This window comes from Nothoprocta perdicaria, unplaced genomic scaffold (assembly GCF_003342845.1).
Source record: "Nothoprocta perdicaria isolate Ctin4 unplaced genomic scaffold, notPer1 scaffold_94, whole genome shotgun sequence".
Classification (NCBI taxonomy): domain Eukaryota; kingdom Metazoa; phylum Chordata; class Aves; order Tinamiformes; family Tinamidae; genus Nothoprocta; species Nothoprocta perdicaria.
Window position 1 is genome coordinate 2,019,635 of NW_020456243.1, and position 14,869 is coordinate 2,034,503.

The 14,869-nt window shown below is 39.4% G+C and overlaps 1 protein-coding gene across 2 annotated transcripts in view; it reads right to left on the reverse strand.

The window, feature by feature from the left end:
* Window positions 1-14,869, reverse strand: part of FAT3 (FAT atypical cadherin 3) — a 324,123-nt gene that overhangs the window by 27,905 nt on the left and 281,349 nt on the right. For both annotated transcript variants that reach the window (XM_026052964.1, XM_026052963.1), the window contains exons 20-21: window positions 6,758-6,892; window positions 5,694-5,851 (exon numbers count right to left, since the gene is read on the reverse strand). In XM_026052964.1, the coding sequence (XP_025908749.1) occupies window positions 5,694-5,851; window positions 6,758-6,892 (293 nt within the window). The remainder of the gene's footprint in view (window positions 1-5,693; window positions 5,852-6,757; window positions 6,893-14,869) is intronic.

Below are 14,869 nucleotides of genomic sequence, written 5' to 3' on the forward strand. Positions count from 1 at the left end.
GCTAAATGCAGCACAAATATGAGCACCTGGGATAAATATTACACCATTTACATCTGGGAATCCATGATTTAAAAGATTAACCATAAAAATGTTTTCTTTCTTTCTTTCTTTCTTTCTCTCTTTCTCTCTTTCTCTCTTTCTCTCTTTCTCTCTTTCTCTCTTTCTCTCTTTCTCTCTTTCTCTCTTTCTCTCTCTCTCTCTCTCTCTCTCTCTCTCTCTCTTTCTCTCTCTCTTTCTCTCTCTCTTTCTCTCTTTCTCTCTTTCTCTCTTTCTTCTCCTCCATTTTTATTTCTTTTCACCTCAGATAATCTAGATTCACAGTAAATATATATTATCTGAAATATTATGTCTCCTTTTTATTAAAAAAAAGCACTAGTAATTGCCACTTTAGGCTAGACTGCAAGGCAGGAAGGACAGTCCAACACTTACATGACAGATACGCATGGGAATTCATACTGTGCAACAGCCCCCCTCTGGGATCTAAAGCAAGTCATTAGCTTCAGGTCTGCATCAGCAACACAGGGATAACRTCATTTCCCTACCTTACACCAGTGCTTTATAGATAAGTACATCAAAGCCTATGGCATTCTCAGATGCCYGTAGTGATGGGGCCATAAAAAGACTTTAATTAATCAGGAGCCACAGRCTTTGCTAGGGTGGGACACATAGTGTGGTGGGAGCTAATATCCCCCACTGGAATCAAGCTCCTCTGAGAAGCAGGAAAAGCAAGAACTGCCTGGGATGAGTGAGCAGCCAAAAGGGCGGGTATCTTGGCCATGTAGCAGCTCTTCTGGCCAGGCAGGAAGGAAARGGGTCCCCCACACAAAGGGATAAAACCATGTCCTCACTCCTACACATGGGACCACTATCTTCAGCWATTCATCCCTGGTGTTCTTGTCATTCCTGGCAGTCCCTGTGATGTGAGAGGCATTGCTGCATGCTCAAAGCAGGCTCTAAAGTAGAGCCTAAACTTCACTGTCAAGAAAAGATGAGAATTATGTTAATTTTTGACTAAATGAGATACATGCAAGTGAATATTACAAAACCAAATGACAGACCAGTGCTCAGGTCCAGGCTTAGCAGTTACTTGGACAATAAAAGCAGGTCTGACCAATGGCTGGAAGTACCAGCCCCTCCATGCAGGACAGAAGGACTTCATTGAGGTGGACTTGGGCTTTCCACCAAGCTCGCAGCTGGCGGCCTCTCAGAGCTCTCTGGCCTTAGCTACAGCATCTCTCATTACAGCTGTTAGGACGGGGTGTCAGTGGACATGTATGCTATCAGAGATACAACATTCCTCACCAATATCAAATGAGCAGAGAAGTACAAAGAACAGAGAAGGCTCCAAAAGATGATAGAAGCTGTTATATTTCAAGAGCAAAACACTCAATGAGCAAAACACAGCCAAAGGCATATTGTAAATTATATTAGAATATCACCCTAAGATGTTTGGCTAACATCCATATTTGTATATCAACATAGGTAGTAAAATGATCAAATGGTTCTTTGGAGACCACCTTCGGCTCACACAGTCCATCTGCAGCCACACACCACGGATACAGCACGTTGCTTGCTAATCTATCTGGGGAAATATTTTGTTAGCTGAATTACACTTCACATTCATTTGTGTAAAAATGGTGTATTTAATTAAAATATTACTTGTTTCAACTCCTGCCATAACTGGGATCATATCCAAGCTTCAGTCTTATCCAGCGTAAGCCATGCAGCAGTAATACTTTAAAACGCATAATACACACTTAACCGCACCATGTGAAGCTTCACATTAGCTGCCTGGACTAAAGAACAAATGCTTCTTTTTTGCTATATAACAAACACCTCTGTTTCCAGCATGAGGGGAAAGCCTTTCCTTTTTTATTTTTAATTCTCTAAACTTTGCTAAATTAGTGGGATCTAAATTATACTTTGTGATGAAGAGAATAAATTTGGGGATGCTCTTCCTGAGTGTCCTTATGATGTTTTAAATTTACTTTTTTTCACACAGATACTAGATAAAAGAAAATTGTGACACTGTTTTCAATACACATAATGTTTCCAAAAGGAAAAAAAGGGCTATTGACCTGCATCTCATTTTGCTTCAACTGTCTTAAAAGCAATAGTATAGAGCTAAAAGAACAGCCAGTCTCTCTAAATCGATGGATCAGTTGCCTTATTTGAAACAGCTGAATAAATAACACCCATATTATATTGCATCAACACAGCGTAGCTGTGCACTTTCAGTCTGGTAGCAAACAAGCAGTTTGCTCTATGGAATTGATTATTCATCCACGAAGGACACTGTGTTATGATTATGAAATATTCCCAGCCCTGGAGTTATCATAAATGCATGAGCTTCCAAAATTAAGCTGGTCATTTTAACACTGAAAACCATATGGCTACATTAAATTTTAAATAAGGAGAGAATTGCGATGGGAGAGACTTGCCTGAAAAAGATCAACGCTATGGAATGCCCCAATGGTGGTGGTAGGATCCCTAGGCAGGTCTAGGATCCATAGTAGGATCCTACTGCATCCTGCTACGTGGTGGATGTAAAATTCTTCTATTGCTATCTTTGCTTGGGACTGCTTGGGACTGAAAGGGCTCTTGTATGGAGCCCTTTGGTGCTAAACAGGCAAGATGCTTAAGTACAAGCTTAAAATTAAGTTACGTAAATAGTTCCAATTGCCTTTGAATACAGGAAGTTAAGCAAGTGATTAAGTGGCTTGCTGGAGTGGTGCYAGAGGGCTCACAAGAGCACTGGATCCCATCTTTTATCCTCTATTTGGAAAGCATCTCCTCGTGTTTAATTTAATTGAAAGCCATGCTCGAACAATAACAACTTCACACTTACGAACCTCTAATCTATCTAATGGCCTCTTTTCTGAGCACCTCTCTATCTCACAACTTAGATATCTGTTAAAATAAGCAAAAACAACAACAACAAAACAAACAAAAACAACAAAACCTCCCAAACAGATATCTTTACCTCTGTTTTGGAGGRGAAACATATGCTTGGGAAGTCTACGTATGCTTGAAAGCATCTTAATCAGGGATCCCCAAAGGGCATTTAATGAGTGCCCTGGTTCCCTAGAGACAATTGTTACAGCTACATCCCTTGAGCCTCGTGTCATTCATCCATCATACAGCACTTTTATGAAACTCTACTCTGATGTTCCTCCACTAAATGGCCTAGGCACTCCTGATCTTCTAATGGACACCACCACTACAAACAAACAAACAAACAAACAAACAAACAAACAAAACCCCACATGGAATATTTCATTTCTCACTTAAGTGCATTTTTACAGTATGTAAGGCCCAGACCTTGGAAAGGGACATACACTTCGCTAGAGCAAACACCCTGCTACATAAAAACCAACATGAGGCTCCGTGCACTTCTCTGTGTCCTCCCTGCCTCTCACATGCAAGAAAATGGTGGTCTCAATCCCACAGCACCACTTATGCAACCCTTGACTTCTCTCATGACATAATTTTTTTAGGAATAGCCCTAGGCAAAGCTCTGAGATTAAGTGCTCTGTAAGACAGGTCCCAAAGTTGAGAAACTTTTCTCAGAGGTAGGAGGTAAGAAAGATCTTGACCTGGTTGATGTCTGAGCTCAGAACAGGACAGCCCAGCTCCTGTTTTGTCACTGCTCGTTCAACTATTTTTTTTTTCCCTCCCAGAATCTTTCAATGCAGAACATTTAGTTGATTATGGAAAGCCAGGATCAGAACTACGTAACTCCTACCCCGCAACTCAAATCCCAAAGCAGACACCTGCAATGAGGGACTCTCTGATTTTGATTTTCATAATCTCATTCCTTTTTCACTTTTGTCTGCAGTTTCCCAATTTCACATGAATCTTCCATCAGGTGCTTATGATTAGGACACTTCTCCAGGTGGAGAGCAGTCTGGGCTCAGCATTTCAGCCCTGCGTGGGCCTTCGCACATCTCCCACTTTGCAGCTGAAGACACTAGCCAGGTGGCTACAGGAGTAGAGGTGGGAGGAGAGGGAAGGAGCAATGCTGGGATTTAACACATTCCAGCTAGGTGTATTCTCAGCATATATTTAAGGAAGCTTTATGAGATGCCTGGATTTCATGTAGGCTTAGACAGTTGGCTTAGCTGAAGAACCTGTGATTCTGGACACTTTTGTATTAAATAATTAAGAACCAAAGAAGCCCAGGCCGGGGAGAGGGCTGTGTCCAGAACAAAACCTTGAAGTCACAGTTCAGTTTGCATTTCCCTTTGGCAACCTCATCAAAACAGAGCTTAGTGTTTTTACTTCCATCCGTATCTTCTATAAAATTAAGAATAACAATAACGAAACTTTATAATCTTTTCAGCTCAGATAATTGGGTAGACAGATAGGCTTGCAGTGCAATGTGCACATTTCCAGAATATTTGAAATAATAAAAAATAACAACTAGAACAGACTGTTTTTGCAAAGCCTTATACGCAGTCCTGAGCTGCTAAATTTCTTGATCATGATAGCACTAAGTTTTAAAAAAATTAATTCTCCTATAATCATTCTAATACTACTGCAGTCTGCCTTTGTATGATCTCCTACTGTTTTTAAGTGGCATCTTTCCCCAGRGCCATTTGTCTTTTGCTGAGAATTTTTCAAAATTAAATTGCTGCATTACATGCCCACACATACAAAAAGGAAACATGATGGAAACTACAAAGGAAGCCTCCAAGCCTTTGGTTTTGTKTTGTTTTGAACAAAAAGTATCTTAAAAACTTAAAACAATGGCTTTCAACATACGTCTAGTAGGGTTTTATTATGTCTCATACAAATATGAGAAATGCTGAGGTTCTCTAGTGAATTAAAGGCACTATACTCCTGCTCACGAAATATTTCAGTGGAACAGCTATGAAATTATTTGTTGCCCATTAATAACTGATCTTGCAATCTTAACATTACCTAACTCTTCACACAAAAGAAATGTAAAGATGGCAAACACAGACACAGAAGGCTCTATGTCATTTCTTCCCCTGCTGAATTATAGGACAAGGTCAAGTTATGAAGTCAGTGTCTTCATTTTATTCCATAGAGGATCTAGCAGAAATACTATATATGCTGTCTCTTAGATAAGTCCATTGCTACCTTTCCAAATAAGGTAGTAATGATAAGGTAGATATTTACCATTTAACAAGAAACCAACAAGCAATTAGAATGCATGGAGAGCTTATTAATCCAATATGCCTCTCTAACTACCCAATGTCCCTCCTGGAAAAAAAAAAAATCATGMAGTGAAGAAATTCTCATCCTCACATTCCAAGCAGTTGTTTCTGGAATTTACAGTAGTGAACACACATTCTCTAATCATGGGATGGACACAGGGGAAGAACAACTATTTCAGCACGTGTGGTTTTGACTTTGCAATCATAAATAGCTAAATCTTACATCCTGTGCAGATTGGCTCTTGCATGCAGATACACATACTGTTCCTATAATCAACAGCACYCAATGGAGCATTTTCCAAGTAGACTACTACTAACAAGCTGCTTTTTTGATTATTGTTGCTGCTGCCATTGTCAAAATTGCTGTTTTTCCCTGTTACCATGAAACAGATTAGATGTCATCCCCTAAATCTATGTCTGAAAAGAGAACAATGTTCCCCAAATCAAGAGCCAACAGAAAACAAATAATCAAGAAAAATAACTGTGGAAAGGATAAGTTATTTTAATTACCTTCAGAATTATACAGGGATTTGCTCTGGTGTACATTATAATCCCATTGCTTTGCAGGGTTCGCAGACGTAGAGCYAACTTGAATTCCTCTTTCTTGCTGTTTTCAGAAACTCGGTATTTAATGTAACTATTCCCAGCAAAGCTGAGAGAAGTGTGGCCTGAAATAATATTTTGAAAACACACATTCTTTTATTGATACATGAAATAATTCTACAACTGTCAAGCTAATTAAAAAATTTATAGAACTAATGAAAATATTTAGGAGGAAACCTACAAATATAACCCAACTTCGACTTGAAAGACAGCTTGGACTTACTGCATTATTTCTGAATAATTTCAAATTATTTCTGAAGGGTTGAGGGAAAGATCTATTTCTTCATACTTCTATAAGAAAGAGGGATTTCTCCAAGTATTCAGCATTCATAAGGTTATCTCCCCCTGGAGGCACCTATCTGTCCTTGCTGATAACACCGAGAGTCAAAGATGACCAGGCAGTTGAATTAAGTGTGTCAAATTGGGCTGGCAGATGCCAATCAAACATTTCCGAGGAGAGTGGAAATACCATGTGCCCTCTGTCATGCGGTCTTGGATTCACTGAAGTCAATGGAAAACCTCCATTCCACTGGGCTCTTTGTATCCTAGGGAACAACATAGCTGAAAAGAACTAACTAATGTCCTGAAACTTTTCTTTTCAGGACAGTGCACTGTTTTCATTAATAAAGTTTGGAATTTTGGTAATCTCACTCATCATTACAAGTCTTAATTGGAATTTTGACCATGGCTGGAAAACATCTGGCAGAGCAGCCTCTAGAAGAGTGCTGTTTTCTCAATGGCCTGTTTTACAGATTTGGGATCCCAGTGGAAGCTGGATCATGGTCTACCTAGAGCACCACAGCTGGAAAGCCCATTCTTTTACATTGCTTATAAACAGATGCCTTGAGTGCCAGTGCTGAGAAGCATTAAACACTTTCATTGACTTCAGTAGCACCTCTACCTGCAGGTTGACAATGGCAGCACTTTGTTATTCAAGTACATCCCCTTTTACTCTACTGTGTGCTGGGCACCTGAGCATTCGCCAAGCTTTCCTGGTGGGCACTGGCAGATGAAAGGTCTCCGGTTCGCTTCGTACCCCACACACTGCATATCCCCTGGACACGGCTTCTCCAGACAAGGATCGTTAGACCCGGGACACAGCCCTCCTGCAATAAATTGAAACACTATTAGAGATGCAATGTGAAAAAAACAAAACCAAAAAAACACATTCTCTTTAGCAATACAGTGACGAAAGTAAGACACTTATTGATCTCACACATAAATACAAGCCAAGCATGCCGTAAGAATATGAAAAATAATTTAAATCTTCAGGGAAGAGATGCCCTTCAGAAAGGTACTTGGCAAAGCCATTATGGTTCTTCTCCATACGGTTTTTCTCTGTATGGTTCTTCCCCATTGCACTGGGCCCATCCTGTACAATAACAACTATTTTGACCAATAGTTGCTTCATAATTGGTGTTGTGACCATCAGGCCAGCGATCTACTCACAAATCTTTGTATGCAGAGAATTCAGGGATATGAAATGGAGCAAACAAATGACTTGGAGCAACACGATTCCCTTCTCCCCAGCACATCTATGAGAAGTGAGTTAGGGAGAGAGTAGCGCTCCTTAGGAGACAGAACACGGAATGGCCATTCCCAGGCTCTGAACTGACAGAGATATGTTCATCCTTATAAAGCACAGGACACGCTACCASCTCATTAAAAGGCAGAGCCAGACTTGCCCAGTCTCCCAGGTCCTCCTGGCTTTTCTAAAATCTCACATCCTACTGAGCACCTGGTCCATGGTGTATCCTCCTTTTCTTCTGAATGTAACAGCTCAAGTCCCACTGCATCTGCACCTCCATATGTCCAGGCAAGAATGTGCTTTGCACACTAAGAACTCAGTGTGAGGAACTTTTTAAAGTAACTTGTCTAGATTTCTTAACACTACCTAATTGCAAAAAAAAAAAAAAAAGATTAATAGTTTAAATAGCTAGTTAGAATTTACAGTTATACATAGGGCAAAATATTACCTCTTTTTGTATTTGGAGGAGAGCATAATTTGAATGAAATTACTTGAAATGCTATGACTTGTTCTTTCCTAAAGACTTTTTACTAGTATGCAACCTAATCTTATCAAGAATAGATGAATTTGAAACTTCTAACTTCCTAGAGGAAATAATCTAAACTGACAGATAAATACCATTTTTTTAAAGTTGCTTAAAATATTTCTGCACGATGCAAATGCTTCAAGGTACTTCAGAACTTTCTAAATTGTTAACACTTAAATTCTGGGGTTTGGACACAGATTTCTACTTAGTATTTTAAAATTCTTTAAATAAATCTGTTTAGTTTGCCCTGTTCTTAAAAGATATGCAAACACGGTCTACAATAATGCAAAAGGCAGTACAACTGCTCATGTTAAATATATCAAGTCTTAGCTACTTCAACAATKKTTTTTTTTTTTTTTTTGTGGTTGCTATAGAGAACTTAGGTTCCACTTTTGGATGGTGTGAGACACCTGTGGAAGTACGTGCTTGTAAGTGCAGAAAAAAAGGCATTCCCATCCTTCCTTTTTGGATTCATGTGGATTCACGACCACAGTTTGAGCATGGCGAGAGTCAGTTGCTGAGAATGGATGGGCATATTTTTCTTTGCTCATCACATTCATTTATTTAAAGCCATGCAGGCAAGCAATGATTTTAATGATAGGAAATCAGCACCTCCCCATTTGCCAGTCTTTGAACACTGGTTGCTCTTGTCTGCATCAGGACATTAACGTTAGTCCAACACTTTAATTTTTGAAAACATGTATTCAATGTACAATTTATAAAGGAAGAAATCAACCTGTAACAGAGGGAGTCTCCTAAAGTAATGGAAGAAAGAGTCTTATTTCTCTCATATTTTAGCGCAAGCCAAGCAGGCCTCAGCCTAAGTGTAGCTGAAATTACCTGGCACTGTAAGTATTTTGTGGGAAAAGAAAAATGACTACTGTAGGTTTCAGAGTGGACATGGGCTGCCTACAAATACGGCAAGGACTGTAAATGTCTTATTTGATGTACAGCACAGTCAATTTAATCTTTAACATCCTCCCCTCTTTTGCCAAACATTTGTTTGAGAGCTCTGTGCAGTAAATGATTTGCAGTACTGTCTGTACCACAGTTAGAAAATGATGCATAGCAATCTTTATTAATCAGTTTGCCAGGTTACATCAACAGGAATAAGAGTAGCAATATACAGCTATATTTTAAGTCCTAAAGAATCAAGGAACGAATGAAATTTAACAGGGTTTTGCACTACAGAACTATATGCCTTAGAAATGTAGGGTCTACAGAATTTAACTGAGAATGTGATGCTTCCTATAGCTGTTTCTTAAACTGATTCTCCAGAACCCGACAGAGTACAACAATTATTTGTTAAACTATATCAGGCTGTTAAATAACCTATAATAAYCTATAATCTATAATAATCTATAGTTTTATGATCTCCCACCTGTTTCTGTAGGCTATTTTTAATTCATCTTTTTTTTGGTGATGAACACACAGCATACCAGTGTACACACAGCATCTCTCTCCTCTGAACACACTTAAGCCTATGTAAGGTTGTAACTCAAGTGAGTCTCTCTGTAGCTGACAAACAGACAAGTCATTTGGACAAAACCCCGCAGCTTGTCAGTATGTAGCAGAAAGGGACACTGAGATTTCAGATTTTTTTTTTTGAAAATGTTCACAACCTGTAATGTAGGATTGTATCTTTGACATCTTTGACATTAAGCAATAAATGAGTAGCTTGCTTTGTTATCAATCTCTGCCAGCTTTTTAGCTGATTCAGACTCTGATTTCTACTTCGGAGTCATCATTGCACAGTTAGAAAAATACCTCAAAAGTATCAAACATATTTAGTCTAACTCTGACAAGATACTAAGGAACTTCTTATCTTGGCAAGCCTAGAACACTTCTTTTAGGGAAACTACAAGCAAATCAACTTTTTATTTATCCTGCTGCAGACAGATTTCATAGCTGTCACAAAAGTTTTAAAATCTTCAGACCTGGGAGAGGAAATGTTATATGCCTGCCTGTGTGCTTATAAGTACATAAGCTACAAATCTGCATTATTCTATAGCTGATGCTGAAACACATTTTCAGGCTGATTTCACAACTGTGTTGAACAAAACTGTGAAACCATTCAAGGTTACTTTGTCCACATCAAAGATTTATGGCTTGAGTTTAAATAAAATTATTTTAACGTTGCATTTCCACTCCAAAGAACAGTCTATTTGCCATTCAATAACAGATTCAAGACGTACGCATTTGGATTGATCTCTTCTTCCCGCAGGCAAGTCCAAAAAATCCATGGTATTTCCATGAAACTCACATTAGTATTAACAAAGCTGTTCTCTACAAGCTATCACACAGACACATGGGGCTAGTGTCAACCAGTGTATGACAGGAAAAGGCTGAATAGGCCCACTTTAATTTGACTGATCACCTTCAATTTAATGCTATAAATGAAAGTAGAAGTATTACAATGTCCCCACCAGAATACTGTGGAAGAAAACGCTCTTCCCTTGCTACCTGAGACATTTTCTTAAATCCTGCACATCTAAGGAAGGATCACTTCTAGGAATGTAAATATAATTTGAAAATTGAAYGATTTAACAGTTGTAAATCAGTTGTGTCTTGGGATATTTGGTGCGTTTCAGAGAGTCTCCTCCTCTGAATCCATATGATGAGCAAAAAAAGAAAAAGTATATATTTCCCTTGGTAGCACAGAAAAGTTTGTAAGGTGACTCCTCCAAGACAGAGCTCCAGAAGGCAAATAAAGCAAAGCTCTGAACTGCTGTTTTTATCTAATGATCATTTTTGAAGGGAGGAAATAGCCATTATACTTGAATGCTTGGTCAGCTGCCATTTGTTTTTATTTTTGGAGTGTGGTAACCAAATATTGTAAACAGCAATTACAGCATATGAGTGCAAATATCACAAAATTGGTTCTCCACAAGTCTACCACGGGTTAAGGTCACATGCAGGGCTGCTGGGACACACTGTCTGGCACTGTTTGGACATGCTTGTCAATGCATGTGAATGAACTAATTCCTGCCCCAATTTTAGAAGAACTGGCTGAGACATTTGATCTATTCCATCCTTTCCTTGACTGAACTTCCCTTCAGTTCCCCTACATTATAGCTCGAGTATCCCCTCTCCATGATTCTCCACTCATGCCTCCACTTCAGAGTTCAGCTCTCTGGAGCAGCTTTTATTCAGGATTGTGCACTCTTATTGTGGGCTTTCAAGGAGAGAAAGATCTCTCCTTACCCATCTCAAAATTGTAAAGTGATAAGGGCTAGAGCTCAATCAATCAAATAATCAGATTTATCTCTACTTCCTTGGTTTCCAAGAACAGACAGGGCGCTTTTTTCTTCTTTTTTTCCTGGTTATTCTGTCAGAACAACTCAGATGTATTAGTACTTAGGTGCTTCTTGAAAATGAAAGATCTGTGGGAGTTCAAGATCCTGGTATTAACACTTCAGTTTTACAGCTATGAATTTAGGTTTCCCATACCAAAACCTGAAAAATACCTGGGATTTCTTAAGAGGTACTATGTGCTCTGAGGAGCTGAGAATACAGAAAAACCCTTAAAATGTGGTTCTATATTAAAAACAGATCTTATAATGCCTCACAGTCTATGATTTCTTTTTGTTACAACATTCACAAAMCGCTTCATAAAGTCATAAAGTCTAAATTCCCTCGTTTCACAAGAAAGTGGTCCAAGACTGCTATTCACTAGATTAAATAACGTGGATGCGAGCGTCTGCATTTTCACAGAACGCTTTTGGGTCTATTAGAAAAAAATCCTTCAAACTACTAAGCCAGAACCATATTAAACATTGGAAATGGATTTCATCTCATCTAACTTTAGGGCATGATTCATCTGACTGATTTTAGACATCTAGGGAGAAATGTATCACATCATTAAAAAATACCTCATTCTTTCCACTGTCTGGAAATGGGGCCTGGAGTGACCATCTCAGATAAAGATATATACCAGCGTTTGTCAAGATGAATACCATCCAGCCTTGTCCTGCAAACACATTAATGTAATCTCGCTTTTGGAAGATTACAATAAAGTAAGATTTTATAGCAAAGGAGTTCCAGCAAAACCAACCTGATTTTTCCCTGTTGATTTTTCTTGGAAAAAAAAAAAAAAAAACACTTTGCAACATTAAAAAACAAAAATATAAAATATATTTTCGGTTCTCCAACACGAGCCTGCTATGAAAACTATTTGCAGGAATATATTTATTCTGGTCCTCCTGCCTCTGTTTCCCACCAGCACTGACAGATCGTTGCATACCTTCTGTCATATGATGGGAGAATGGCAATTGCATTGCTCCCACATTCACCCGGGAAAAAGCCCCGGGTTGTCATAATACTCTTCATACAAACACAAGCAAAAGAGCCAGGAATCTGAGGAGGCAGTCTGTTATTGGAAAACAATTTAGCTCAATTTTATTGATTTAAAGGGCTTAGATTGATGCATCTGAACTTTGGAACTTCTCCTTCCCGAACTGAGCTGCTGCTCCCCAGGGGTTCACCCTGCTTTGCAGCCTGTCCGTATTTTCACATTAGGTAACTCTGTTTGCTCACAAAGGTAATCTAGGTACGTTATGCACAGCTGGCATGCATAAATTGTGCATATCTGTGACATCTGCCAGTGGGAAAAACATTCCAAGTATGATACATATTTCAGGAATGAGTGAATTAGCTCAAACTCAGGCTTTCTGGGTCATAATTGAATCAGATCAGTGAAAACATATGTAATGTTTTAATGCTTTTTTCATATTTCAAGTTATCAATATTTACTGGACTGAGCCACAAAACTCTGCTAGCAACAAAGGAAGCACAATGCTTTCATTATTTCAATTATATCTTGCTAATGCTCTCTTTTTAAAGGAGCTGTGAGAAATCTATTGTGGCTTTTGTTTTCCCTGATTTGCTCTATTTATAAGCATGTATGAGAACTACTGACTAACGGAAGTATGCAGATTTTTTAAGCTCTTCCTTTTTGGGCCTTGTTCTGAATTCATGAATGCTAAGGACTATACATAGGTTCTCTAATCAGTATCTCCTCAGAAGAGGAGCTAGATAGATACTCTGTGTTATGGTCTATGTGATAAAACCCAGTGTGTATTTGTGTATTTCCAAAAATACCAGAAGATTTCTTGGGGCTCCTTTAACTGAAAACATTAGAAGAGGCTGCAGCATTGACTAATGTGGTAGAAGGCAAACACAGACTCCCGCTTTCTACCAAGATCTCTTATTTCCGTGCAAGCAAGGCTCCAAGATTTGCATCTACCTGGTAGCTAACCATATTTTTTAAATCATCAGCTCGGTCACATTTTAGTGACAGGCTGGACGGCGGCCTAGACATGCCCCAAACGCACCCCAGGCTTTGGGGCTGAGCTCTGCCTGATTTTCAGATACTTGTGGAACAGCCATGGAAAATCAGCACGAAGCTGCTCAGACCCTTCGAACACTCCAGCTGACCAAGGCAGTGCCTCTTGCAGCTGCCTGTACAGCAGTCTTCGTGGCCATGATTAATGGTGCAGGGGCTACGGAGCACAGAGGGCCTGCAAAACAGCACTGCCCCCAGAGCAGCCTCTGATCTGCTCTCAGGATTCACTGGGGCATGACAGAAAAATTTGGGAATTGCAATTCTAACTAAATTTTTATGCTTCCAGGGCAAACTTGCTGGGCAGGCAGGAAAAAAAAAAAAAAAGAGAGCTGCTGGACCAGCACTGCACAGCTATTCCAAAGTCCTTTCAAGGGTCTGAGCTAAAAGAGCAGGAGAGTCACTTCTTATTAGTATCAGGTGAGAATATATACACCATTATTGAATTAAAAAGCTGTATAAATAGGAGTAGCGAAGTGAAATTAGAAACAGCACAAAGTTTGGCTGCCAGGAAAATTTGTGACCAAGGGGATTAGCATCTTTATAGCGACGAGGCTCTGCAATTTCTTGGTATGGAAATGAGACCAAGGTAAGACTTAAAGAATACACCTAGTGTTGGGGGACAGTGATCCTGCACTGGCTTCAGGACTCGGCTGGAGGATGCTGCAGTATTGCTCTTCTCAAACTTGTGAAAATCCCTGCTTATTTCATCTGCACCAAAATACCAACTATTGTTCTACTATACGTCATCTCTTCCAAACTTTTAACACTATTATTTAAAAACTATCCAGCTCCTCGGCTCTTTAATGCACATGAAGTACCTCAGATGCAGTATTCTGGTATTTTCTCAGAATCAAACTTAAAGGCTTTATTATTCATATGCAGCAGGATACAATTTCTTGTTAAGTTTTATGCATTAGGGACTATTTTCATTCTTGCTGAAAGACACGAAGTTCTGCTGACTTTTAGAGAAGCAAAGGCTGGTTACTGAGAGACATGATTACTGATTTATTATATGTTTGTGTGTGTGTGTGTACTGAAGTTGCAGGAGATTTAGATGTATCGATTTTACAGCAGTATCTTCCTCCGCACAGAAATGAAGTGGAATGAGGAGCAAATAGCTTGGCAAACAAAAGAAAGAGAACTATTATTATAACTGCCTCAGGTTTTATAGTCAAAGTGCAGAATCATAAGGAAGATTAGCTCCCTAGTGTATCTGTCACATACGCCCATGTGGAACCTCTGTAAAACTGGGAAGCAGCCTGAAACTCAGCCAAAACTCCACACTGTAGCATTAAAGGTCAGGACCAGTCCTTGCTCTCAATTACTTAATAAAATACTTCACTGGTTTCCACTCCTTTCCGTGAAAATAGACTGGAAAGGTCCTTTTCTCCCGTATGGCTTAGGTCATAAGTCCTCTCGCTTGGAAATTGCTGGCACATCACCGGAGACCAGCTCGCTCTGTGACTTGGGGTTTATTCTCGTATTGGCAGCAGGCGACTGGGAAACACTCTTCCCTCTTCTCTGCCTTTCTCTCCTTTTCCTTTCCCTCCCCTGGAAGGTTTATTGCTAGCTCTCATTACGGAGCCTCCAGGAAAGCAGTCTTTGTCGGGAAAGGCCAAAGTTCATCAACTTCCATTTACATCAGTAAACACGGACAATTCTCCCTGAGCCTGAGAAATCAATTC